This window comes from Anser brachyrhynchus (assembly GCF_964034855.1).
Source record: "Anser brachyrhynchus genome assembly, chromosome: 1".
NCBI lineage: Eukaryota > Metazoa > Chordata > Aves > Anseriformes > Anatidae > Anser > Anser brachyrhynchus.
In genome coordinates this window covers 212,307,890-212,332,838 of record NC_137694.1, presented here as the reverse complement: position 1 = coordinate 212,332,838, position 24,949 = coordinate 212,307,890, and the positions used below count along the sequence as shown (strand labels likewise).

Here is a 24,949-nt window from a genome sequence, read left to right as displayed (position 1 = left end):
TTTGTAGGTCATAAATCAGGTAAACACTTGTGGTTGTGGCTGATAGTCACGGAATTAGGAAACTGACAGTGCAGCAGACAGCTGTTTTCTTTAATGATCAATATCACTGACTTGATAAGAAACCCCGTTGCTCAGTTACTTACGTTTGCTCTCTTTAGATGCTATTATTAATGAGAACTACAAGTACCTAAAAGGATTCCTGGAAGACCTCTCCGCTCCCGAACGCAGCGTGCTCATCCAGGACTGGGAGGTGGCAGGGCTGGTCTATCTAGATTACATTCATGTTATCGAGATGGTTGATAGGATTCAACAGGTAACAAACTGAAACAGTTTTTTTCTTTCCTGCCTCTTTTCTTTGTTACCATTTGGAAGCTTATACAGAGTCTCGTTTTTAGAGAAACCTTTTCCTCAGTGTTCATTGCTAACTTAGTGTTTCTGTTACAGACACTAGCAGGCAGAATTTCATGCATCTGAAAATATAGAGAGAGATGGTGGTAATGTGAAAATAAGATGTGGTCTCTGCCCTGAAAACCTGCTGTTACGTGGCATGGCAGTGAGATAAGCGCAAGAGGAGGAACAAAGCTAGCAGTTAGCTAATTAACCGGGAGTCTGTGTGTTAGGCCCATTTAATTCAGTTCCAGACTTCTTGTTTCCCTGCTTAAGGCGTTGAATTCAAACGGGCTGTAACACGTTGTCTTCTGTCGGACAGATTCAGCTTGGAATGAACTCAGGCAGTGATTCTTGTAGAAGGCTTTGGATGCACTGAGGCTGACTGTCTACTCTTACGTGTGCTTTCAGCTGGATTGTTCCGCATACGAGCTGGAGCATTTGCATACCAAAGTGATGTCGCTGTGCAACAGGATAGAGCAGATACAGTGCCACAACGCCAAGGACCGGCTGGCTCAGTCAGGTACGGTACCACCAATATCGAGCATCCTGCTGGGAAAGCCAGTTTAAAACCTGATCCAGCTAGCACTGGCTGTCGCCCAGGCTGCCGGTGTCTGTTTCTTTGCCTGTGCAGAAAAGGAGGCCTGTAGCTGGTGAAGTGAGCTGTGTTTTGCTTTAATGGTTCCCGTACATGCAGCTACTGTTTCTTTGTAACAAACTGTCTTTGTTTCAGGCAGTTTTTGTTACCTGGCTAATTGGGCTTCCAGTGCCTTGTCTCTTAAAGCCGTCTCTGGTTAAGCAGTGAAGTGTCCTGTCCTTGCTTAGTGTTACAGTGCCAGATAAAACGTGAGCTTACCTGCAGAAAAACATCTGCTCTGAAGAATAAGGCCAAATGTTGATTATGCTCAGGGAGGAAGTCTGTTTGGAGTTGAGATTCACTGCTGGAGCTGAGAAAAGACGAAGTCGTAGCAGGGCATAGGTTTACCAACCCAGCCAAATGCCTTTGCTCAAGAATTCTCTTGAGTTGTAGTTAAGTGCGTTCCTCAACAAGGTGTAAGCTCACAGGTGTTCGCATGCTAGCTCCCGTTGTGGAGTGTGGTATGGGGTGCGCATAAACACTGACCGTCCTGCTCTTTCCAGACATGGCCAAGCGCATCGCTAACCTGTTCAGGGTGGTCCTCAGCCTGCAGCGCACCCCAGAGCCCATCTCCGACTCCACCCCTGCTGTGCAGCGCGTCCCCCTTCGCCTGCTTGCTCCCCACATTGGACGGCTGCCGATGCCAGAGGACTATGCCTTGGAGGAGCTGCGTAGTCTCACCCAGTCTTACTTACGGGAGCTGACGGTAGTGACTCAGTGAGGACGAATCTCTTCACGGACAGACAGGTTTTTACCATTTGCTCACCCTTTCCCTGCTCTAAGGGTAAGCATTCCCTTGGCAGCAGCCTCCAGCCACACCGGTTTTTCCATAGAGGTATTAAAGTGGCTTTAGTACATGGGCTATGGCAGGAATTTTTGTAACCCGGGGGACCAGCGAGACCCCGTTGGGCCTTGCTGGCTGGCACCCTCAACTACATGACACTTTCCAAGAATTAATAAAATCCCTCTTGTAGAACCTGACTGCAGGTGAGGTTGTGCCTGTGGAGGGGGTACAGAGGGGGCTTCATCTCCTGGCAGATCCGTTTTACTCCTTGGTTGCGGCACAGAGGATGGTGAAGCAAGTTCTGGGACAGTTTGTCTTGGGCGTGCCCGCTGCGGCGGGACTGCGCCTGTTACTGCCGAGCCTTTGGTACCTGAACTGACCAAGGATAAGCTTTAACTGGGGCTTTATGTTAAACGTTTGCTCTGTGGGTGGGGGGTGGGAGAAGAAACTAACTTCAGAAGACTTGTCTTTGCCTGCGTTCTCTTGCTAAGTTGGAGACCTGCAAGTGTGGTGTTTCTCGTTTCTCCATCCTCCATCTCCAAAACCCAAGAAAGCTGCTTCTCTGCCTCAGAGGGGGAGCTGACACCTACGTGTGTGCCTTACGGTGTGCTCTGTGCTGTCCGCGCCTCTGAAGACAGACATCTGGGCCCCACACGCAGTGTGTTGTCACCATGCAGTAAAACACAGGAGCTTGTCCCAGTACCCGCCGTGCTTCAGGGCCCCAGGCCAGGCGCTTCTGATCGGAGGGGGCAAATTCTGCACAAGTTATGCCAAAAGGTCGGTCACGCGTGCCCACGGAGCAAGCAGCCCGGGAGCTCCGGGCTGCCTCTTCACAGCCACGTGTGAGGCAGGTGCCCGTGTAGACGAGCACCACAGCGCTCCGCCATGCACACCGGCGCGGTGCTTGCCGGAGCCAGGCTGCCTGAGGGGCACGGTGCCCGCGCAGCCCCTCCGACCGACGCGCGTAGCCGGGAGCCTGCCGTCATCTCTGTGCTTGCTGCGTAGCTGGGTTACATCGAGTGGAGCCGCCGTCAGCATAAGAACATCCCGCGAGCGAACAGCTGGCAATGTCAATTTGCTCTAGTGTGTACAGTCTTCACTGTTACTGTGTTTAGAAACCGACTATTTTTGGAAGAAAAAAAGCTGTCTATTGGTCTGCTCTGATTTCAGGGTTACCGCAGCACCGCCTCCTGCCACAGCTAGCCAGCCGCTGGTGGCAGTGGCCTCGAGGCTGCTCGGTGCTGCTTTGCATTGGCTCGTTGAAGGTCTTTATGCATGAGGATTATGTAAAGGTTTTTATTAAAAGTTATAAATAAAATGATCTAGATTATTTTCCTGTCTTTTTGAAAACAATAAATAAAATGTTTATAGTATTCCCACCGTTTTCTTTGCTTTTTAATAAGACTTCAGTTCCACAGGCGTGTGTCCTGGGGTTCGTCTCACCTGAGTGATTTGGGCTTGGTGGTGGGCAGGTGCCGGCTCTTTAGGAAGGTTGGATCCTTGGCTGGATTCTGAGAGACGGGAACGAGTGTGAGAGAAATCTCAATAATTTTCTCTGACAGGAACTTCTGTGAAGCTGTTTTATTTGCAATTGCAGTGGCGGGCATCCTGCAAGCCGGAGTGCCCAGCAAAAACACATCCTAACCTTATACTCCCTGTTGCCCAACACCTGATTTCTCCCGTTTCCTCACTGACTGAGTACTATGGGTTCACAACCCCCTTGACGCACTTCTATGCCATAGGTGTACAATTTTATTTCACCAACCGTTAATTTCTCCTTTCCCTTTTTTCCCCTTCTTTTCTCGTGACTAGAGGGCCTCTGATTTTAGTTTTTACTGATTTTGCACTGCTCATCCTGTTTTTCTTAGGGATCCCCCTTATTTTGGGACAGCGGGAGGACCTTCCCCTTATCTGCTTAACGTACTCCCCCCGCTATGCCGCTGCCATGCCTGCACAATCACATGTGGATGCGCCAGTTTAGTGGATTTTTCTATTGCAAAAACACAACTTTCTCACACGAGGCAAACACAAGGGCTGGAAGAAGGGATGGGTGACCTCAGAGGAATGGAGAGGCTCTGAGCATGCGGGGGTGGCATGAGGAACAGCACAGCCCCCCGTAGCTGAATCTTTTGGGGGATGTGAAGAGCAACAAGAACAGACTTTTCCAGTACGTCAGCAGCAGCAGTTAGCCTAGGAGAAACGTGGGTGCACTGTGGGATGGGGATGGGATCACAACAGACCTGGAAATGGTGCTGGATGGCCTCATCCCCATCTGTATGGGTGAGGCTGGTCTTCAGCAGCCCCAGCTCCCTGAGACGGGGAAAGGCTGGGACAAGGGCCTCTGGTGGGCGAGGTTGAGGAGCGCTCAAACTGGGACCTGACCGGGTGCCCCCGTAAGCCCTGAGGGAGCTGGCCTGCGGCAGCGGCCACCCCCATACCTGTGAAAGGCCCTGGCCACGGGGAGCTTCCTGCGGAGCCTCAGAGGTGAGCAAGAGCCTGTCTCTGCCTTCAAGGAGGGGAGCCGGGCAGCCTCTCCTCTGTCCCCAGAAAGGCAACGGAGAAGGTTCGGACGAGGCGGTCTCCGGGGATCCCGGCCACCTGCAGCTCTGATGGGTGGGAGCGCTGGCCCCTGAGCAGGCCCCTCCACCTTGGGCTGAAGTTTTGGACTTGTGGGTCATTTTTTTTTAACAAAAGTTCAGTGCTCACCTGCAGTCGGGAAGGGGATGGACAAGGAGCAAACAAACCTGCGGTGGTGTGGTGCCGACACCGGCAGTGCCAGCGCTCAGCCCGCCAGCGTGGTGTGACCAGAAGCGGTACTGAGGGAAAGTCCTTGGGATTGCTGAAGGGAGGTGAGGCAGAAGCCCAGGTAGAGCTCAGGGCGAGCAGAAGGACGTGCCTTTCTGTGCTGCAAGGAAGCTGGAACGGCTTCAACAAGGGACCGAAGGACCGGGGGTCTCCCCCCATTGCCCCGTGCTGGGGGCAGCAGCCCCCAGGGCTGGGGCTGGAGTCGGGTGCCCCGAGTCCCTTGTCCCAGACACAGGTGGCAGGGTCCCCGCTCTCGGGCTGGGTGGTCACTGCCACGCTCAGGGCCAGCGCTGCGGCGGCTTCGCCCTGCGTAAAGGTGACACCCACGGCGAGGCCGCGGGCACGCAGGAAGCCGGGTCGCGCCGCCTTCACCTCCTTCCATTACGGTAATTGCCTCTCTGCAAGCCCAGCTGCTGCCCTGGCGCTCACAGCGGGCCCCGGGGAGCAGCGTGGCTGGGCCTGCAGGCGGGGGATGAATAATTCACCGCCTGGAAACAAAACCTCCAGCCTTAAAACCGATCGGGCTCTGCTTGGCATCTGCTGCCGGGGATTAGCATAGGAAGGGTGCCAAGGGGGTGCCGCGGGACCGGGAGGAGATGAGCGACACAGGGACCCCGCTGCCACCCGCTGCTTTGCCTCCTGTATCCAAAATCCCCCAGCACGTCGGTTTGTCCCGTGTGGAGGACGGAGCCCAAGAGGCAGCCGCAGCGCTCCCTGCAGCTCCCTGAGGAGGGGAAGCGCGGAGGAAGGTGCCGGTCTCTGCTCCCTTGTAACCGGTGGCAGAACACTGGGAATGGCACAAAGCCGCACCGGGGGGGTCGGAACGGACATTGGGAAAAATTTCTTTACCATGAGGGCGGCCAAACGCTGGCACAGACTCCCCAGAGGTGGTTCCACCCGCAGGGTCCGCACCCACCCACCACTGCCTCCATCACCTCCAACACCACCCTTTGTGGCCTCCAGGGGACCCAGCCAGGGTGCAGCTCAACCTTTCCTCCTCCTCCTCCTCCTTCTCCTCCTCCTCCCTCACTGGAGGCCATTGCTGGCCTCCCTGGGGCAGAGGCTGTGCCCGGTTCGGGCTTATCGCACCTATTTCCCCATACAAAGCCTTTCGGGGCATCTCTCGCCCATCGGTTTTGGCCGTTTGCCTTTCTCACGTGCCCACGTCGGGGCAGCCTCCGTCCCCAGCCCTGACGTCAGCCAGCGCCGAGCCCTTAAATGCTGCACCGAAACCCTCCCCGGCTCCTGGGAGATGCTGCGCGAGGAGGGGCTGGCGGGCACATCCCGCACAGACAGCAGGTGACACCCGCGATGTCCCCAGCACCCGGCACCTGACGGCCTCGGGAGCACGAGGATGGAGCCGGGCGCTCGCCTGCCCAGGTGGCTGCTGGCGCTCGGCCTCGCCAGCACCGTCCTGGCCCCAGGTAAGTGCCTGGGGAAGGTGTCGGTGCCGGGGCTGCCGCCTGCCAGCCTGAACTGGGACCAGCAGGGCCCCGGTTCAATAAACTGGGTGAGCGGAGCAAACCCCCTGGGAGCTGCAGCCAGCGGGCAGGGTCTGCCCTGGGCCCCCACTGCCCGGTCCCAGCCCCGGGGGCTCTGGGGAGCGGGGACTCACCGCGGGCTGTGCTGCAGCTGCACCGCCTGCACGGAGCAGCCCGGGCTCCGGCACTGCTGGCGGCGATGCCCGGCTCTGTAAGCGCATCTCGCCCGGTGCCTGCCGCCCATGAAATGCAATCCAGCTCGTCCAGCTTCCAGCAAAGACAGGACAGGCGCCGGCTGCTGCACTGGCCTGGGGGCTCTCATTAGCCAAGAAATGGCCCTAAAGAGGGGCTGGGGCGGGGGGAACAGATCCCTTCTCCCCACCCCTGTTCTGGGGTGCTTCCTCCCCCCAGGAACCAGAGCTCCTCCTGGCTTTGGTGGGACCAGGAACAGAAATAATAGAAATAACAGGAATCATAGAAAACAATAGAAATATTTGGCAAATAGGAGAAAGATTTGTTCAACGGCATGGAGCTGTAACAGGAGTCAGGCTGGGTGTTAGGAAAAGGTTCTTCATGGAGAGGTGGTCGGGCACTGGGACAGGCTCCCCAGGGCAGTGGGCACGGCACCGAGTTGGACTCGATGATCCCCATGGGTCCCTTCCAACTGGGGATATTCCATGGTTCTATGATTCTTAGTGTTTGAACAACGCTCTCAGACATAGGGTCTGATTTTTGGGTGCTCCTGTGTGGAGACAGGAGTCGGACTCGATCCTTGTGGGTCCCTTCCAGCTGGGGAGATTCTGAGATTCTTTGATTCTGTGATTATATGAAAAAAAAACAAATTCTGGGGTTGGACTGCCAGAAATATGGGATGGGGAATGGGGGAGCCAGTGCACGGGGCTGTCACAGGCAGGGGCTTCGGCTCAGCTTGGGCATCCCTGGAGGGTGGCGAGGGAAGGCAAAGGTGGGGACTGGACCGGAGGGCATGGGGGTCCCAGCAGCAGCGCTGGGCAGGATCTGGTGGGGTCCCAGCCGTGGGGAGGGGGGCGGTGTCCCCACGCTTGCCGTCGCACCTCTTCACCCCGTGTCGGGTCCCGCAGGCTGCGGGGGCGCGCAGGGCAGGCTCGCCCACAAGCTGCTCCACGACCTCTTCGCCAACTACTCCAGCGCCCTGCGCCCCGCGGAGGACACGGACCGGGCGCTCAACGTCACCCTGCAGGTCACCCTGTCCCAGATCATCGACATGGTGAGCACCGGCACCCGGCCGGCACCAGCACGCCTCTGTCCCCGGCACCGGCACGCCTCTGTCCCCATCACGCTCCTGGCACCGCGCGCCTGGGCTCTGCTCTAACGGTGGGTCCTGCCCGACCCCCAAGATGATGCTCAGCCCCACAAAGCAGCTCAGGCCCCACAAAGCCAGCCCTGCTGCCCCAAAATCAGTTCAGACCTCTTGAAATCAGCTCAGCCACACCAAAATCAGCTCAGACCATCTGAAGCCAGCTCAGACCCCTCAAAGTGGTCCAGATGCCCCCAAATCAGCTCAGACAGCTGGGAAACAGCTCAGACCTCTCAAAACCAGCTCCGATGCCTCAAAACCATCCCAGACACCCCAGACCAGTCCAGACCCCTCAAAGCCAGTCCAGCAGCTCCCAAAATCAGCTCAAACCTCTTGAAACCAGTTCATATCCCCGCCAAACCAGCTCAAACCCTACAACCTCAGCACAACCCCCTGGACACCATCTCAGCCCCTCAAAGCCCTTGTGGACACGGCGGGGGGGGCTGCAGGCGGTGCTGAGGCCCACGCCCACCCTCTGCCCTCGCAGGATGAGAGGAACCAGGTCCTCACCTCCTACCTGTGGGTCCGCCAGGCCTGGCTGGACGCCCACCTCACCTGGGACAAGGACGCCTACGGCGGCATCGACAGCATCCGCATCCCCAGCAGCTACGTCTGGAGGCCGGACATCGTCCTCTACAACAAGTGGGTCGCGCTCGCCCCTGCTGCTCCCCGACCTGGGGGGGCTGCAGGGGGGCATCGCAAACTTGGGGCTGGAGGAAGGGGTCCCAGTGGGCTTGAGGCCGTCATCCTTGCTGGGCTGGGGGGACTGAGGGGCCATCAGCAGGTGTGGGACCACACCAAGGGACAAGGTCACCCCGGGAGGGCAGGGGGATGCTGGGGGGGTGCAGTGTGGGGGTCGCGCACCAGCCCCAGCCCCCAGCCCTGCGCCCCGCTGGGGCTCAGCACCACGGCAGCTGCCCCACGGCCACCCCTGCCCCAGCGCCGACGACCGGTTCAGCGGCTCGATGGAGACCAACGTGGTGCTGCGCTCCGACGGGCACATCATGTGGGACTCGCCCGCCATCACCAAGAGCTCCTGCAAGGTGGACGTCTCCTACTTCCCCTTCGACGGGCAGCAGTGCCGCCTCACCTTCGGCTCCTGGACCTACAACGGGAACCAGATCGACCTCCGCAACCGGCTGGACGCGGGCGACCTGACGGACTTCGTGGAGAACGTGGAGTGGGAGGTGCTGGGCATGCCGGCCACGAGGAACGTCGTCACCTATGGGTGCTGCTCGGAGCCCTACCCCGACGTCACCTACACGCTGCTGCTCAAGCGGCGCGCCTCCTTCTACATCTTCAACCTGCTCCTGCCCTGCGTCATGATCTCCTTCCTGGCGCCCCTGGGCTTCTACCTCCCGGCCGACTCGGGGGAGAAGGTCTCGCTGGGGGTGACGGTGCTGCTGGCCCTCACCGTCTTCCAGCTGCTGGTGGCGGAGAGCATGCCGCCGTCGGAGAGCGTGCCGCTCATCGGTGAGCCCTCGAGGGGCTGGGGGGTGCTGGGGACGGGGCCCTCGTGGCGAGGGGGGGTCCCTGCCCCTGCCCCTCAGCACCACCGCCCGCCTTGCAGGGAAGTACTACATCGCCACCATGACCATGATCGCCGCCTCCACCGCGCTGACCATCTTCATCATGAACGTCCACCACTGCGGGCCGGGGGCCAGGCCGGTGCCGCCGTGGGCACGGCGCCTCATCCTGCACCACCTGGCCCGCGCCCTCTGCGTCTGCGAGGTTGGCGAGAGCTGCAGCAGCCCCCGGCAGGCAGGCACGGGCGGAATGGGGCCGCAGGAGCACCCTGGGGTGGGCGCCCAGCCGGGGCCGTGTCCCCGCAGCCACTGCCTCTGCCACCACCACGTGCTGCTGAGCAGTGTGGGCTACATCGCCGGCTGCTTCCGACGCCACCGAGCTGCCCAGCGCCGCGCCGGGGAGTGGAAGAAGGTGGCCAAGGTGATGGATCGCTTCTTCATGTGGGTCTTCTTCATCATGGTCTTCCTCATGAGCGTGCTGGTCATCGGCAAAGCCGCCTGACGGCACCACCACACACACCGCCCCGGGTGTCCCGTGCGTGGCTCATCCCTGGTATGGTCGGGGGCTCCGGAGCAGGCACAGCAGGGACAGTGGTGACAGACGGGGGCTCCAGAAGTGCTGGGGAGGTGTTGGGAGCCCCCCCCCCCCCATGCCGGGGGGCTGAGCCTGGGGGTCCTGGCGGGGGTGAGCCCCTGTCCCCGCTGGTGCTCGATGCACCATGCCCCACGGACCCGGGTGCAGAAATCAAAGTGGGAATAAACCCTGCAGCGTGCGTCTCCTGGCTTCTGCCTCCTGCCTGGGGTGCGCAGAGCCTTTCCCGGGGGGGCTGCGTGCGTGGGTGTGGATGTATACATATAGGTATACCTGGGCAGGCAGGGCACTGCTATCGGTGCAGCCCACATCTCCCCCAAAACCCCACAACCCCCCCACTCCCTCTTCTCATAAGCCCAGGGCTGCACTTTGCAGGGCGCTGTAGCACCAGGGATTCACTCCAGGGGAGCCCATTTACCTCTGAGCTCAGCCTCAGGGGCTTCTGGAGAAAGGGGGGTCGGGGGGTGGGGGGGGGGTGGGGGGCAGCACAGCCAAGTGCAGGTGAGTGGGGGCACCAGTGATGGCTCCCAGTGCCACCAGCATGCTGCTGGTGCAGGGTGCGCGTGCAGCCAGGCTGGCATGGCAGGGAGAAACGCGGCTGAAGAGGAATCCAGAACACGAATTGAGAGACTTGAGGTGGGTCATGGTCATGCGTGAGCCGCCCCCCCCCCCCCCCCCCAGGCTCCCGCAGCCCCTTTCCCAGCCCGGCCACGTCCCTCTGGAGGCCAGCACAACCCTGTGAGATACCAGCTCGTTTCGTGACCACCAGATGTGGCCAGCGCCAGCCCATCCTTGCTGTGTTTGACCCCCGGGGACGGGGAAACGAACACCCACACCCCGTGAAGGAGAAACCCTTTAATGGGCTGAGCCCGAAGGAGCACTGCGAGCCTCTCCTGGTGCTTGGCCCCCTGCCCGGGGCCAGAGGAGCCCACCGACCCTGTAGGACCAGCGCTCCCAGAAGGGCAGCGAGCGGCAGCGCTGCCTCCAGCGAGCCGTCACCCACTGCCACAGCCTGGCGCAGGTCTCCTGCAGGCACTGCCCGGCCCGGCACAGCCCCACGGCCACTCGGGGCCGGACCCCACCCGTGGGCGCCCAGCACGGCCCCAGGGGGCTGCTCCTGCGGGGATCCCCCGGGATGCTCCGGTCCGGTTCCTTTGGGATGCTCCTGCGGGGATCCCCTGGGATGCTCCCGTCCGGCTGCAGCAGGAGGCTCCTGACCGTGTCCGTGTCCGTGTCCGTTTCCATGCCCGTGTCCGTGTCCGTGTCCGTGTCCGTGTCCGTGTCCGTGTCCGTGCCCGTGCCCGTGCCCGTGCCCGTGCCCGTGCCGGTCTCCGTGTCCGTGCCCCCCCGCGGCACCTCTGTCCCGAGGCACCACTGCCACCCCCCGGTGTCGAGGAGCTCCAGCCGGACGCGCACCGTCACGGGGGGCCGGGGGGGCTCCCGGGGGGGCTCCCGGCGCTCTCTCCGCCGCCGGGGGGGTCCCTGCCGGCCGTCCCCCGCCGCCCCCCGCCGCCGCTCCAGCACCGCCCGCAGCAGCCGGCAGCGGCGCTCGGTGGCGGCCCGGGAGCGGCGGGCGGCGCGCAGCAGCGCCAGGACGGGCTCCGCCGGGGCCGCCCCACCGGGGCCGACGGGGGGCGAACGGGGCCGGGGCGGCTCCGAGCCCGCGGGGCTCCGCGCCCCGTCCCCGGGGAGGCGCTGGAGGCACGGCCCCGGGGGGCGGCGGGGGTCGGAGCCCTGCAGGGGGGGAGGTGGCGGCCGAGGCGGCTCCGGGGGTCCCGGGGGGACGAGGGCGGCCAGCTCGGCCAGTGCGCCCGGCCAGGGCTCCGGGAAGGAGTAGAGGGAGCACCGGGAGGAGGAGGAGGAGGCCAGGGACACCAGGGACACCAGGGACGCCAGGGAGGCCAGCGGTGCCCGGGGAGGCTCCGCGCCCTTCGGTGCCAGGCTCGTCCTGCGGGAGGAGATGGAGATGGAGGAGCCCCCGCTGCCCCCCTGCCCTTGGGGGGGGGACCTGGGGGCGGCCCCGTCCCCGGGCAGAGCCCCGGAGCCCAGCCCCGGGCCCTGCAGCTCCTGGGGGGCCGGGGTCAGCCCGGGCAGCGCTCACCCCATCTCCCGTCCCGGCGAAGCCGTCCCCGCTGCTGCCTCCATCCGCAGAGAAGCTGCCGGGGCCAGAGCGGGTGAGCGGCCGGGAGCCCCCCCGCTCAGCCCCCCGCCGGGGGTGCAAGCCCTTGGGGTGCCCAGTGCCGGCGGGGGGGCCACTCACCACTCCGCTCCTCGCGCCGGGCTCTCGCCGGCCTCTGCTTCCTCAGCCTCCGCCAGTTCCTCTGCAGGAGCCCCAGGTAGATGGGTGAGGGGGGGGGCAGCCCCCGCACCCCCTGCCCCACAGCTCTGTCACCTACCTGCAGCCGCCGGACCCGCAGCACCGCGGACACCAGGCTCAGCCGCAGCAGCAGCAGCAGCAGCGGGAGCAGCTCGGACGGGGGGGGGAGGCCAGGGCCCCCCATGGCACCGGCTCCGGCGATGCCGCAGGTCCCCAGGCGGCGGGCACAGGCCTGTGACACAGAGCCCCGAATTTCGTGAGCCACGAGAAGGGCTCAGCACCAACGCCAGCGGCTGGGAGAGGAGCCCCCAGCACGGGGACGACACCACCAGCACCCACAGCATCCCCTGGGGCTTGACCCCCCCACCCCGTGAGCCCCCCCTCTGTGCCAGGGCCCTGCACACGGATGGGGGACGCTGCCCACGGGTGCTGGGGTGCCACAGGAGGGGCGCAGCCTGCTCTGCCCATGGCCCGTGCAAGGTGACCCCACTTCTGCAGGGCTGCCCCTCCCCGGCCAGCCTTACCAAGCACCCCGGACCCCCCCACGAGCCAGAGCCCACCGAGATGGTGCCAGACCGCGATGCCCACTGCCCGCTCCCACTCCTGCAGGGCCCCCTTTGGGGCACGGCGCGGCGCACTCGCACCCCCCCTTTGTGACACCACGCAGTTCTTCTCCCTCCTTCCAGCCAGCGGCCCCGAACGGAGCTTTGATGTCAATGGGAGCCTCTCGATGCCGAACGCGGGGTCCAGCAGGAACCCACCCCATGTCCCCCCCGCCTGGCTGGTCTCCCCCCTAAGCCCTTCTGGGCTGTGGGGTGGCCGGGCCCCGGGCTTGTCCTGCAGCTGCTGGAATTTCCCTTCCCTGGGGTTTGGTTCCTGCACAGAGAAGCGGGGCGATGGCAGCTGGGCAGGGCCAGGCCACAGGCACCCCGGCGTGCAGAAAATGAAAGCAAGCGAGCGAGCGGAGGCTCCGGGTCTGCCCCTTTCCTGTTTTCTCTTTTGCAGCTCCGGTTTCAGTCCTGGCCCTGCACAGGGCTCCCAGGGCCTGCTGGGCTGGGACACCCACCCGCAGGGACACCCGTGGACAGGGGCACCCACCCGCAGGGACATCACCGCTGGGAATGCCACCAGTACAGGGACACCACTGGTACAGGGACACCGCCAGTACAGGGACACCACCGGTACAGGGACACCACCGGTATGGGGACACCTCCGGGGGCACCGGGACGGGAGCCTGGGGGCTGCTGCCTGCCTGGCTGGTGGGGAGCGAGGGCAGCTCCGCGGGACCCCACGGGACTGGGGGATCCCCCTGTGGGGTGCAGCCCTGGGGCTGGCAGGGGGCCCCATCCCTGTGCTGCAGGCAGGGCTGAGCAGGGGACGAGCAGCGGTCAGGAGCCGTCCCAGGCTGTTTCCCTCCAGCAGCTCCGGCCCCGGTGCCTGCACAGGGAAGGAAAGGGGGCGGCGAGCCCTGGTCCCGCTGCTGCCAGCCTCGAGGGAGCAGCAGCAGCGTGGGGCTGGGTGCCAGGATCCGGCCAGGCCCTGCCTGCATCGGCAGCCCTGGGATCGGCCCCTCCGGGTGATGCTGTCCCCGTCCCAGCCATGAATGCACAAAATGTTGGGGTCAGGCCACGGTGGGTCCCGGGGATGTGTGGGCTGAGCACTCGCCTCGTGCCTGTGCCGGACAGACGGACGCGTGCTGCTCAAGTGCGCTGACAAACATATGCATGGCCTGAGCTATAGAAGGGCTGGGAGGGAGCTGCAGGATGGGGGCAGCTGGCATCCCCGGGGCGCCCCTCATCACCTCGGGGGCTACTCCCTGCCTGGCAAAGCCTCTGTCCTTCCTGAGCCAGGGGGATGTGGGGTGACCCTTTATGGATTTTTTTTTTTTGCATCTGATGGCTGCCCTTGTCCCTGATGGTGAACGGCCCCACACGGGCACGTCCCAGGCTCTTCCTTGTGCAGCGCTCTGAGGCTCCTCCCGAGGCTTCACCAACACCCGTCCCCACAAAGCCGGGGGTGCAATGGGCCTGAGGACGATCCCGCGGCTGCGCTGGACATGGCTGTGCCTCGGGGCCCTGCTGGCAGCCCCCTGGGTGAGTGGGGGCCCTGCAGTGCAGCACCCCCATCCCGCTGCCTTTGGTGCCGGTTCCTTGCCAGCCTGCTGCTTTCACTTTTACTTCTGCGCTTTGCCACCGCTGTCCCCGTGCCAGGGCTTGCTGTGGGGTGGGCATCTCCTCGGCCTCGCAGGCGAAGGAAGGGTTTCTGCCCCGAGCCATGCAGGTGCTGCTCGCCCTCCCGCTGCTTGCCGCTGCAAAGGTAATTTCTTGCATCGCCCCCAGTGCCTGGGGAGCCCCAAGGGGCACAGTGCTCCGGCTCGGGGAGGGGCAGAGACCCACGGCAGGGCAGGGGAATGCCACGAGGATGCACGGGCACTTCTAACCCTGTACATGACAAGCGGCACCTGGGGAGGGGGCTCCAGCATCCAGCATGCACCCCCCAGCCCCGCTCCCTCGCACAGGCGGGGACCCCCCAGTTCCTGATGGACATGAGCCGCGACGCCTTTGATGACCAGTACGAGGGGTGCACGGAGGCGATGGAGGCAGCGGGGCCGGCGCTGCTGGAGCAGGAGCAGGCACGGGGCAGGTCCAGGCTCTTTGGCAGGGTCTGGGCACGCGCCGGGGAGCGGTGGCAGCAGGTGAAGGGCTCGCTGGCCGCCCGCCTGCCCCCCGGCTTCAAGGATGAGTACGGCCAGGCCGTGATCGCGTACACGGACAACAGCCTGCACTACTTCTTCAACACGGCCATGAGGGCGGCCGGGCGGTCGCGGGCCACCTACAACGCCAGCTTCCCCTTCAAGGCGCTGCACTTCTACCTGACCAGAGCCATGCAGCTGCTGCGGGGGCCCTGCGAGGCCACCTACAGGACACCGGTGTACCGGGGCATCGCCCACACCCGCTACCAGCTGCAGGGCGCCAGCCCCTTCAGGTTCGGCTCCTTCGCCTCCTCCTCCTTCAGGAGGGAGCAGGCAGAGAGCTTTGGGCAGGACACGTTCCTCAGCATCCGCAGCTGCTTTGGGGTCCCCATCCACGCCTTCTCCCTGTACACGGAGGAGGAGGAGGTGCTGATCCCTGGCCATGAGATCTTCTGGGTCTTCCCGGACGAGGGCAGTCACCGCTTTGTCCTGCGGAGCGCCAACAGGACCTGCAGCCACTTCAACTGCGCCTTCCTGGGGTGTGAGTAAGGGGCTCGGGCACCCCCAGCTGCTCCTGTGGCATCGTCCCGGTGCTGTGCAGCCGGGGCTGCCGGGGCCGGGACTGATGCCAGACCTTCTGCTTTCCCCCCAGACGAGAAGAGCCCGGAGTGCAGGGGCAGCACAGGTAGGAACCCCCACAGGTGTCATAGAATTGTGGTATCCCAGAACAGCTCAGGTTGGAAGGGACCTCAAGGATCATCCAGTTCCAACTCCCCTGCCATAGGCAGGGACACCTCCCACTACATCAGGTTGCCCAGGGCCTCATCCAGCCCGGCCTTGAACACCTCCAGGGATGGGGCATCCACAGTTTCTCTGGGCAACCTGTGCCAGTGCCTCACCACCCTCTGAGTGAAGAATTTCCTCCTAACCTCTAACCTAAATCTCCACTCTTTTAGTTTTTAAGCCATTCCCCCTTGTCCTGGCCCTTATCTACCTGAGTAAAGAGTCCTTCTCCATCTTTTTTATAAGCTCCCTTTAAATACTGAAAGGATGCTACGAGCTCTTCCCAGAGCCTTCTTTTCTCCAGGCTGAACATCCCCAGCTCTCTCAGCCTTTCTCCATAGGGGAGGTGCTTCAGCCTCTGGTCATTGTCATGGCTGGACCTGCTCTAACAGCCCCACGTCCTTCTTGTGCTGGGACCCCAGATGTGGACGCAGGGCTCCAGATGGGGCCTCATGAGGGCAGAGCAGAGGGGCACAATCTCCTCCCTCCCCTGCTGCCACCCCTCTAGCAATGCAGCCCAGGATGCAGTTGCCTTTCTGGGCTGCAGGCACACACTGCTGGCTCGTGTCACGCACGGCACAGCTCTGGGGACGGCCGGGCAATGTGGGCAAGCGTGCCCTCTGTGCGAGGGCTACCCACCAACACAGCGCGTCCGTTAGGAGCAGCTAACTGCAGGGCTGCCTGCTGGGAGCCTGTTTAGACCTCTAACCGCATTTCGGGGTCTCTGTGCAGGGGAAGGGGCTCAGCCTCAACGGGGTCGTTGCAGACCCCACAGCCACAGGCAGTGCCCGTGCCGCTGCTGCGGGGCTGAGCCAGCGAGCGGCTGACCAACCCATCCCTCTGCAGCTGGTCCCAGGCACAGAGAGGAGCTGTGAAGGGCAGCGCCCAGCTGGCGGCCCCGAGGAGAAAAGCCATCGGCCATGCAGAGGACGCCTCACCCGCGGTCTGTGGCAGAGCAACCCGGAGCAGCGCACAAGCGGTGTGTGGAGTCCAGCTAGACCCTGGGGCAGAGCCGCCCGGCACGCTGCCTGTGCTGTGCCATGCCGTGCCGTGCCGTGACATCGTGGGGACAGCAGCAGTGCCCCCTTGTTGGCCGGGGGATGCTGCTGCTCTGCGTGGGGAGGACAGTGTCTGGCCAAGGCCTCGCACTGGAGGCTCCTCCTCGTCTCACCACCACCTCATGCACCTTTGGGCCCAGTGTCACTGGTGCCAGGGCTGGTCTGCTGGGGCTCACCCCGGAACGTGCTCACAGCAGGGCTCGGCAGCACCCGGCACCAAGCAGCACCCAGCCCCCAGGACAGGGGAAGGTTTCTACCACTTCCCCATTATTTCACGTTTCTCCAGCTTCAAAATTTTTAGCAACTTCTCAGCCAGAAAAGGCTTGCACCCTCACCTGGACCCAGCCAACCTCCACAGGTGGTTCCACGTCTCACGAACTGCTGGCAATGAACACTCAGACCCAGGCAGGAATTTGACCACTTGTAGTGGATTTACGTGGCAAAGTTTTGGTAGTGGGGGGGCATAGGGGTGGCTTCTGTGAGTAGAATCCAGAAGCTGCCCCACATTAGATAAAGGCCCAACTACTGGCCAGAGCCAGTCCAATAAGCGATGTTGTTTATGCCTCTGTGAGAGCATACTTAAGAAAAGGAAAAAAAACAAAAAACAAACAAACAAACAAACCAAAACAAAACAAAAACGAAAACAAGAAAAAAAAAACCACAACCTCCTGGGGAACAGCAGCTGGGAGAGAGAAGCAGCCCTGCAGCCCCCAGGTCAGTGCAGCAGGAGGCAGGAGGTGCCCCAGGCTCACGGCAGCAGTTCCCCTGCGGCCTGGGGAGAGGCCCCTGGTGGAGCAGGCTGTCCCCCTGCAGCCCACGGGTCCCACATGGAGCAGATCTCCACGCTGCAGCCCGTGGAGGAGCCCCCGGTGGAGCAGGTGGATGTGGCCTGGAGGAGGCTGCGGCCCACGGAGAGCCCCCGCAGGAGCAGGCCCCGGGCCGGAGCTGCAGCCATGGAGAGGAGCCCACGCAGGAGCAGGGGTCTGGGGGGAGCTGCCGCCCGTGGGGGACCCGTGCTGGAGCAGTTTGCTCCTGGGGGATGGACCCCGTGGGACGGAGCCGTGTGGGAGCAGTTCTTGAGGAGCTGCTGCCTGTGGGCAGCCCCCCCAGGCTCAGTTCGGGAAGGACGGCATCCCGTGGGAGGGACCCCACGGGGAGCAGGGGCAGAGAGGGACCGTGAGGGAGCGGTGGAGACGAAGCGTCAGGGACTGACCGCAGCCCCCAGTCCCCGTTCCCCTGCACCGCTCGGGGGGAGGAGGTGGAAGAGGGTGGATGGGGGGAAGGTGTGTTTGATTTCTTTCCTCTGTTTCTCACTTCTCTAGGTTGTTAGTAATAGGCAATAAATGTTACTTATCTTCCTATCTTATCTTACTTTTCTTCCTGGGCACTTCACCACAGCTTGCACTGCTTGCACCCTCCGAAGGCTGAGGATGTCTTTGCTTGGACTTCCTGCAGTGGTCACCTCCACGGTGCCACTTCTTCTGCAGGGACATGGGGACAGCAGCCCCAGCCACCGAGCCACAGGGCATGGCCAAGCTCCCCTCGTCCACCTTCTGGTGGGACACATGCCCTGGTGCAGAGATCACAGGACACAGGGACCATCCCCACCCCTGCGACTGCACCAGGCACCAAGGCCGTGAGGGGGGAGATGCTGCCCTTGGCTCCGGACCACACGAGGCTGGCAGCTCTGTCTTGTTCCCTGCTGCCAGCCTGTACTGGGTCTAGCTGGGATGTTAACGTTCCCTGCGGCAGCCCATAGAGTGCTGTGCTCTGCACTTGGAGCTAGAACAGCACTGGTATGGAACAGCTTGTTCTGGATGCCATCTCCAAGCAATTGGAAGAGAAGAATGTTACAAGGAGTAGTCAGCATGCATTCCTCAAGAGGAAGTCGTGCTCGACCAACCTCGTTGCCTTCTATGATGGCATCACCAGCTGGGTAGATTGGGGGAGAGCAGTGGTTGTCATCTACTTTGACTTCGGCAAGGCTTTTGATACTGTCTCCCATGACATTCTGGTAACAAAGCCGAGAAAGCGTGGGATAGACGAGTGGACAATAAGTTGGGTTGAGAACTGGCTGACTGGCCGAGCTCAGAGTGTGGTGATCGGCGGCGCAGAGTCTGGTTGGAGACGTGTGACTAGCGGTGTTCCCCAGGGGTCTGGACTGGGTCCGGTCTCGTTCAACACCTTCATCGATGACCTTGATGAGGGAATAGTGTCCACCCTCAGCAAGTACACTGATGATACAAAGCTGGGAGGAGTGGCCGACATGCCAGAAGGCTGTGCTGCCATTCAGCGAGACCTGGAAAGGCTGGAGAGCTGGGCAGGAAGAAACCAAATGAGGTTTAACAAAAGCAAGTGTAGAGTCCTGCACCTGGGAAGGAACAACCGCATGTATCAGTACAGGCTGGGAGATGACCTGCTGGAGAGGAGCTCTGAGGAGAAGGACCTGGGGGTCCTGGTGGACGACAGGTTGGCCATGAGCCAGCAGTGTGCCCTGGTGGCCAAGAAGGCCAATGGGATCCTGGTGTGCATTAAAAGGAGAGTGGCCAGCAGGGCAAGGGAGGTGATCCTCCCCTCTACTCTGCCCTGGTCAGGCCTCACCTGGAGTACTGTGTCCAGCTCTGGGCTTTCCGGTACAAAGAAGACAGGGATCTCCTGGAAAGAGTCCAGCGGAGGGCCACAAAGATGATACGGGGCCTGGAGCATCTTTCCTATGAGGAAAGGCTGAGAGACCTGGGTCTGTTCAGCCTGGAGAAGAGAAGACTGAGAGGGGATCTTAGCAATGTTTATAAATACCTGAGGTGTGGGAGACAGAGGGATTTGGCCAACCTCTTTCAGTGGTTTGTGGGGACAGGACAAGGGGCAATGGCCACAAAATGGAGCCCAGGAAGTTCCGCACCAGCATGCGAAAGAACTTCTTCCCAGTGAGGGTGACGGAGCACTGGAACAGGCTGCCCAGGGAGGTTGTGGAGTCTCCTTCTCTGCAGATATTCAAGGCCCACATGGACGCCTGTCTGGGCAGCCTGCTCTAGGGAACCTGCTTTGGCGGGGGGGTTGGACATGATGAGGTCTCTTCCAACCCTTACAATTCTGTAATTCTGTGATTCTGTATCACACCAGTGCTGTGTCTGCTGCCTTTACTTGTTTTGTTTTGTTGTGGTTTTTTTTTTTTCCATTTTCCCCTCCCTTTTCCACTTTCCCTTTTTTCCCTTTAGTTAAAATGTTTAATTAATAATAATCTTTCCTTAATAATTAGTTTTCCCTTTAATTAAATTATCCTTATCTCAACCCAAGAGTTGTTCTTTCCTTTACTTCTTCTCCTCCTCTTCTGAGGAGGGGGAGTGAGAGAGCGGTTGTGGTGGAGTTCAGCTGCCTAGCACGGTAAAACCACCACACAGCCCCTGCTCCCTGCCATGTCCCCAGCGCTGCAGGGACTTCACCGGTGCCCCAGCGCTGTGGTGGCTCCCCCTGGGTGGGGGCTCATCCCCTGCAGGGAGCTGGGCAGCCCTGAGGTGCAGAGCAGGGCACTGGCTCTGAGCTGCCCTGGTTTTGCACTTTTCTCTGTTCTGTCCCTGTAGTCAAGATGGCAGGGGATGTTCTCGGGGTGTCTTCTTGGCTCGGAGCTGCTCCTTTCCCTCCCCAGCAGCTTGGGGAAGCTGAGGACAGGGAGCTGCCAGGGGCCAGGTCACCCCAGACATCGTGTCGCCACCTCTAAACAAACCCAGGGTCACCTCTCCTTCCTCTGGGGCTGCCACTGCCCCTGGCCCCTCCGTGCGCTGTTGCCACCAGTCCCGCAGCCGGCCCTAGGCCCAGTGCCGGCGGCAGCGCCATGTTGTGGGCTGATCCACGCAGGGCTGTTCTCTCTGGCACGCTCCCGTTGGGTCTGTCGTTACCTCAACCCTTCGGGCCTCACACTGGGCACCAAAAGGCCTGCTATGGTTTAACCTACAGGCAGCTCAGCACCGCACAGCCGGTCGCTCACCCCCTCCCCAGCAGGACTGGGGAGAGAATGGAAAATGTATCTGGCTGCAGGAGCTGGCACTAAGCTCACTCACACACACAGAGGCCTCGCCAGGAGCTGGCGCGTAGTCCCCTCAGCACGCGTACACATGGAAAAGAGGGCGAACGTGCAAAGAGAAAAGCTTTAATGAGAGAAATAAGACGATAGGACAGACTGCAGGGCTTGGCCAGACAAACACTGACCATCCCTCTTTTACGTGTGACCGGTCCTTTTATACCGCAAACCAAACCCCTCTTTGGTCCTCCTGCTCCTCCTTCTGTACGCACCCCCATGCCTCCACACAGCTGCACATTTTTTCAAGCTCCCCAAGCTCCCTCCCCAAGCTCCTGAAGTTCCCCGAGCTCCCCACACGGAGCTGTTGCCTTCACCACAAGGCTCCCCTTCCCCTCACAGAGCCGGTGGCACGGGGCCCCCGCTCTCCTGCGGCCAAGGCTGGAGGAGTGCGGGGAGCGCGGCGCCTGCCCAGGGCTGTGCCCCAGCCCCAGCCATCTCCCGGTGGCACCCACCCTGCTGGCTGCCCTTACCCTTCAGCAGCGCACAGTTGTAGGTGCTGTGCGCAGCCTGGGAGCGGAGATGGATGACGTTTCCGTTTGTGGAACAGGTGAAGTTGGTGACCTTGAAGACCTCAAAGGGTGGGATGAGGACTTCGTTCTCAGCAGGGTAGAAGGAGAATGGCTTGATGGGGACACCGTAGCAGGTGTACACAAAGAAGAAGGTGTCCTGGCCAAAGGACTGAGCAACCTTCTTCTGGAGGGAGGTGGAGGTGAACTGGCCGAAGCGGACGGTCTGCTGGAGGTGGGCCGTAAAGCGGATGCCCTTGATGCCACGGTAGACGTGGTAGCATCTGTGGCCCTGGGCATCCCTCAGGGTGCGCAGGGCCTGGGTCAGGAGGAAGTGCAGCGTCTTGAAGGGGAAGGATTGCAGGTAGTACTTGCAGGAGCGCCCGCCCTTGCGCACGGCCGCGTTGAACTGCTTGTACAGGCCTTCCCTAGCAGTGTACGCCAGCACGGCCACCGCCTGCTCCTGCCGCAGCACCTGCGGCTGGTTTGAGTTGCCCCATAGACTCTGCCACTTCTTGACTGCTCTTCCCCAGGTGTCCGCATAGGTCTTGTTTTGGAACTCGGTGCGGTTCACCTCCTTCAGCTTCTCCTCCATCTTGTATCTGCAGCCCCAGTACTGGTCATCAAAGGAGTTCTGGGCCATGTCCATCGCCACCTTCTTGATGGGGCCGAGGTCTTGCTCACGGGTGCTGCTGGCAGCCAAGGTGCCAGCCAAGGTGCCGGCCAGCAGCACCCAGACCAGGCCAAGCTGCTCCATGTGCGGGAAGCTCCGGGTGTCCAGCCACGAGCGGGGATGCCCCAGGCAGCGGAGGACCTGGTCCTCTGCAACCAGCTGAGCTCAGCCGCTGAATGCAACAGGATGGGGCACAGGCGTCTGCTAGGGGGCAAGCAGAGGGTCGGAGGAGGCTGCAGGGAGAAGCGGAGCAGATGCATCGGGGTCACCTCGAAAGCCGCCCATGCCCACCCTGGCATCAGAGGCAAGCACCTGCAGTGTGTGTCCCCAGCAAGGGCCACCTGGTTCTTCCCCACCCTGATACCGGCCCAGACTCCAGCCCAATGACTTGCATCAAACACCACAGACACATGGGTTCCCCCGTGCAGCCCCGACATCCTCTGAGGCCGCAGCATTTGTGCCAGGAGTAGCCCGGGTGCTGCAGTGAGATGTTACCTCTGCTCTGTTGCATGCAGGACCCACGGCTCGGCGCAGCTGCGGGGTGCGTGGAGCTGGCTGCTCTGCCTTTTTATAGCAACCCCCAGACAGTTTATGTTCCAGCCCCCCATGACCACCGAGTTGCTGCTGGGTTGTTGCAAATGGCTGCAGGGAAACCAACAGGAAATCTCCTCTCATCAGTCGCCCATGCTCTAGTGCGTGTGTGGGTCCCAGTCCCATGGGTGCTGAGAGGTGCGGTGCTGGCTCTGCAGCCCTCAGTGCAGAGGGGCTCCCGCAGGAGCTGACACTGCTTGTCCTGGTTTTGGCTGGGATAGAGTTACTTTCCATCACAGTAGCTGGTGCGGTGTGGCGGTTTGGTTTTAGGATGAGCATAGTGCTGATAACACACCGATGGTTTAGATGTTGCTGAGCAGTGCTGACACAGAGCCAAGGACTTCTGTGCTTCTCACGCTGCCCTGCCAGCGGGCAGGCTGAGGGTGTACAAGGAGCTGGGAGGGGACAGAACCAGGACAGATGGCCCCAACTGGCCAAAGGGATATCCCATATCATGTGGTATCATGTGGAAAAATAAGACTGGGGGGGGGGGGGGGGCTGGCTGAGGGGCCGCCGTAGCTCAGGGACAGGCTGGGCATTGGTCAGCAGGAGGTGAGCAATTGTTTTGTGCATCACTTTCTTTCGTTGCCTTGCTTGCTTATTTTCTGTCTTTCTTTCTCATGAAACTGTCTTTCTCTCACCCAGCCAGTCTGTGCACTTTTACCCTTGTCAGCTCTCTCCCCATCCCCTGGTGGGAGGGTGACCAACGGGTTGTGCAGTGCTGAGGTGCTGAGCTCTCTGCTGCATTACACCACAGCAGTGCTTTTAGCACCCAGTGTGGGGCCAGGAGGTACCTGAGATACCGTGAGAGATCAACAGACCTGACCACACAACGCTAGACAGGACAAATTGGTTTATAATTTGTGATGAGAGCATGTTAAAAGAAAATCATTATAAGCATTAGATCAGTTTAATATTTGCTAATCACAGTGCTGTTTTTTTTTTTGGTCTGAGGTCTGCTGTGCCTGTTTTCTGAATTGAGTTATGGAGCACATTACTTACTATAGGTGTTCCCTGTCGTGCTGTTTATTGTTTTGGGGGGCTGGTTTAAGGTTAGTTTTCTGCTGTACTATATAACACTGGTTTACGATATGATAAAATTACTGGTCATGAGACTAATAGGTATCTTAAAGAGATGAGACTATAAGTACCTTAAAGGATGAGACTATAGATACCTTAAACAATGAGACTATAGGTTCCTTAAAGGAGGCTGTAGCGAGGTGGGGGTTGGTCTATTCTCCCACGTGCCCGGTGACAGGACGAGGGGGAATGGGCTAAAGTTGCACCAAGGGAGGTTTAGGTTGGATATTAGGAAAAACTTCTTTACTGAAAGGGTTGTTAGGCATTGGGATGGGCTGCCCAGGGAGGTGGTGGAGTCACCATCCCTGGAGGTCTTTAAAGGTGTAATGCAGCAGAGAGCTCAGCACCTCAGCACTGCACAACCCTTTGGTCACCCTCCCACCAGGAGATGGGGAGAGAGCTGACAAGGGTAAAAGTGCACAGACCGGCTGGGTGAGAGAAAGACAGTTTCATGAGAAAGAAAGAGAGAAAATAAGCAAGCCAGAAAACTGAAGAAAGTGATGCACAAAACAATTGCTCACCACCCGCTGACCAATGCCCAGCCTGTCCCTGAGCAATTGCAGCTCCTCCCGATTTAGTGTCATCCAAAAACTTACTTAGTATGCCTTCAAGTGCTACCTCCAGGCCGTTTATGAAAACATTGATGAGAACTGGCCCCAAAGCAGAGCCCTGGGGAACCCCACTAGTGACTGGCCGTCAGCCTGATGTAACCCCATTTACTAGCACCCTTTGAGCCTGACCCACCAGCCAGTTGTTCACCCATCCCATTAGGTACTTGCCTAGCTGTGTGCTGGACATTTAGTCCTGAGGGATATTTTGAGAAACCGTATCAAACGCTTTGCTGAAATACAAAAAGATTACATCAGCTGCCATCCCTTGGTCAACTCTGTGGGTAACCTTGTCATAAAAGGAAGTTTAGTTTGTTAAGCAGGGCCTTCCCCTCAGGAACCCGCTGTTTGCTATGACCAGTGACTGCGTTGTCCCTCAGGTGCTTTTCAATAACTCCTGGAATAATTTTCTCCACGATTTTACCAGGCACTGAAATGAGACTGACAGGTCTGTAATTACCAGGGTCTTCTTTCTCGCCCTTCCTGAAAACTGGAACCACATTTGCCATCTTCCAATAGACTGGGATCTCTCTAGATTCCCAAGACCACTGAAAAGGAATTGAGAGAGGTCTTTCCTCCCAAACAACACATATGTGTATTGAGGCCCTGCTTCCCAAGATGTGGCTGAGCATTGCTTGCTGATGGGCAGTAGAGAATAATTGTTTTCTCCTTGCTTCCGTGTGGATTGGCTTTTTTATTTTTTCCTTTTTCTTTTGCATTTAAATTATCCTTCTCTCAACCCCTTAGCCTTTTGCTTTTGGGTCATCCTTTCTTCCTCCCCTCTGTCTCTGAGGAGCAATGAGAGAGCAGCTGTGGTTTTTAGTTAGACATCGATGTGAAACCACTGCAGCCTTTCGGCACCCAGTGTGAGGCTCAGGGGGTGGAGATAACAAGAAATTTGACCAGAGTGCTTTAGAGGCAGCTTACAATGATCATATTTGTCGAAAATACTTGTTGATTTGCTGGCCACAATGCTGTCTGCTTTGCTCTTAATATCTTTCCGTGTGATCCTGTGTGA

At 60.4% G+C, this 24,949-nt stretch overlaps 5 protein-coding genes across 20 annotated transcripts in view; 3 read left to right on the top strand and 2 right to left on the bottom strand.

Annotated features, from left to right (window-relative positions):
- The window catches only part of NUP98 (nucleoporin 98 and 96 precursor), a 37,656-nt gene extending 34,473 nt beyond the window's left edge, over positions 1-3,183 (top strand). For all 3 annotated transcript variants that reach the window (XM_080562410.1, XM_080562408.1, XM_080562409.1), the window contains exons 31-33: positions 159-313; positions 799-910; positions 1,528-3,183. In XM_080562410.1, the coding sequence (XP_080418536.1) occupies positions 159-313; positions 799-910; positions 1,528-1,745 (485 nt within the window). In that variant the 3' untranslated portion in view covers positions 1,746-3,183. The remainder of the gene's footprint in view (positions 1-158; positions 314-798; positions 911-1,527) is intronic.
- Positions 3,184-4,929: 1,746 nt separating this feature from the next.
- CHRNA10 (cholinergic receptor nicotinic alpha 10 subunit) lies at positions 4,930-10,202 on the top strand. 7 transcript variants are annotated; one of them, XM_080565087.1, is made up of 5 exons: positions 4,930-6,037; positions 7,195-7,340; positions 7,918-8,072; positions 8,371-8,903; positions 9,001-9,592. In XM_080565087.1, the coding sequence occupies exons 1-5, from the start codon at positions 5,968-5,970 to the stop codon at positions 9,456-9,458; spliced, it is 1,362 nt and encodes a 453-aa protein (XP_080421213.1). In that variant the 5' UTR covers positions 4,930-5,967; the 3' UTR covers positions 9,459-9,592. The 7 variants fall into 7 exon arrangements, with proteins under 7 accessions (XP_080421213.1, XP_080421210.1, XP_080421212.1 ...); XM_080565084.1 differs by having other exon boundaries at positions 7,918-8,903; positions 9,001-10,202; XM_080565086.1 differs by having other exon boundaries at positions 4,930-7,340.
- A 66-nt stretch (positions 10,203-10,268) lies between these two features.
- On the bottom strand, positions 10,269-12,751 carry LOC308181688 (uncharacterized protein). 3 transcript variants are annotated; one of them, XM_080565202.1, is made up of 4 exons: positions 12,627-12,751; positions 11,809-12,097; positions 11,650-11,704; positions 10,269-11,496 (listed from the first exon to the last, which is right to left on the bottom strand). In XM_080565202.1, the coding sequence occupies exons 2-4, from the start codon at positions 12,047-12,049 to the stop codon at positions 10,404-10,406; spliced, it is 1,389 nt and encodes a 462-aa protein (XP_080421328.1). In that variant the 5' UTR covers positions 12,050-12,097; positions 12,627-12,751; the 3' UTR covers positions 10,269-10,403. The 3 variants fall into 3 exon arrangements, with proteins under 3 accessions (XP_080421328.1, XP_080421327.1, XP_080421329.1); XM_080565201.1 differs by having other exon boundaries at positions 12,510-12,646; XM_080565203.1 differs by lacking the exon at positions 12,627-12,751 and having other exon boundaries at positions 11,809-11,869; positions 11,945-12,104.
- Positions 12,298-17,019, top strand: ART5 (ADP-ribosyltransferase 5). 6 transcript variants are annotated; one of them, XM_080565129.1, is made up of 6 exons: positions 12,866-13,063; positions 13,288-13,441; positions 13,812-13,958; positions 14,384-15,098; positions 15,210-15,242; positions 16,187-17,019. In XM_080565129.1, the coding sequence occupies exons 3-6, from the start codon at positions 13,887-13,889 to the stop codon at positions 16,213-16,215; spliced, it is 849 nt and encodes a 282-aa protein (XP_080421255.1). In that variant the 5' UTR covers positions 12,866-13,063; positions 13,288-13,441; positions 13,812-13,886; the 3' UTR covers positions 16,216-17,019. The 6 variants fall into 6 exon arrangements, with proteins under 6 accessions (XP_080421253.1, XP_080421258.1, XP_080421255.1 ...); XM_080565128.1 differs by lacking the exon at positions 13,288-13,441 and having other exon boundaries at positions 12,867-13,063; XM_080565131.1 differs by lacking the exon at positions 13,288-13,441 and having other exon boundaries at positions 12,870-13,012.
- Positions 17,020-19,843: 2,824 nt separating this feature from the next.
- LOC308180292 (NAD(P)(+)--arginine ADP-ribosyltransferase 2-like) lies at positions 19,844-23,657 on the bottom strand. The gene is made up of 2 exons (XM_080561600.1): positions 22,148-23,657; positions 19,844-21,885 (listed from the first exon to the last, which is right to left on the bottom strand). Exon 2 carries the CDS (start codon positions 21,734-21,736, stop codon positions 20,807-20,809), a length of 930 nt encoding a protein of 309 aa, XP_080417726.1. The 5' UTR covers positions 21,737-21,885; positions 22,148-23,657; the 3' UTR covers positions 19,844-20,806.
- Between the last annotated feature and the right edge of the window lie 1,292 nt (positions 23,658-24,949).

What these genes read in the sequence shown, in the direction of transcription:
- CHRNA10 (XM_080565081.1), top strand. Translation starts at nt 6,921, where the DNA reads ATGAAAAAAAAACAAATTCTGGGGTTGGACTGCCAGAAATATGGGATG. An exon ending in TGTCCCAGATCATCGACATG is followed by an intron (nt 7,341 to 7,917) that starts GTGAGCACCGGC and finishes CTGCCCTCGCAG; the next exon opens with GATGAGAGGAACCAGGTCCT. An exon ending in GGAGAGCGTGCCGCTCATCG is followed by an intron (nt 8,904 to 9,000) that starts GTGAGCCCTCGA and finishes CCCGCCTTGCAG; the next exon opens with GGAAGTACTACATCGCCACC.
- LOC308181688 (XM_080565202.1), bottom strand. Translation starts at nt 12,049, where the DNA reads ATGGGGGGCCCTGGCCTCCCCCCCCCGTCCGAGCTGCTCCCGCTGCTG. An exon ending in CCGGCGCGAGGAGCGGAGTG is followed by an intron (nt 11,705 to 11,808) that starts GTGAGTGGCCCC and finishes TGGCCCCGGCAG; the next exon opens with CTTCTCTGCGGATGGAGGCA. An exon ending in TCGCCGGGACGGGAGATGGG is followed by an intron (nt 11,497 to 11,649) that starts GTGAGCGCTGCC and finishes CTCCTCCCGCAG; the next exon opens with GACGAGCCTGGCACCGAAGG.
- ART5 (XM_080565127.1), top strand. Translation starts at nt 12,446, where the DNA reads ATGCCCACTGCCCGCTCCCACTCCTGCAGGGCCCCCTTTGGGGCACGG. An exon ending in CAACTGCGCCTTCCTGGGGT is followed by an intron (nt 15,099 to 15,209) that starts GTGAGTAAGGGG and finishes CTTTCCCCCCAG; the next exon opens with ACGAGAAGAGCCCGGAGTGC. An exon ending in GGAGTGCAGGGGCAGCACAG is followed by an intron (nt 15,243 to 16,186) that starts GTAGGAACCCCC and finishes ATCCCTCTGCAG; the next exon opens with CTGGTCCCAGGCACAGAGAG.
- LOC308180292 (XM_080561600.1), bottom strand. Translation starts at nt 21,736, where the DNA reads ATGGAGCAGCTTGGCCTGGTCTGGGTGCTGCTGGCCGGCACCTTGGCT.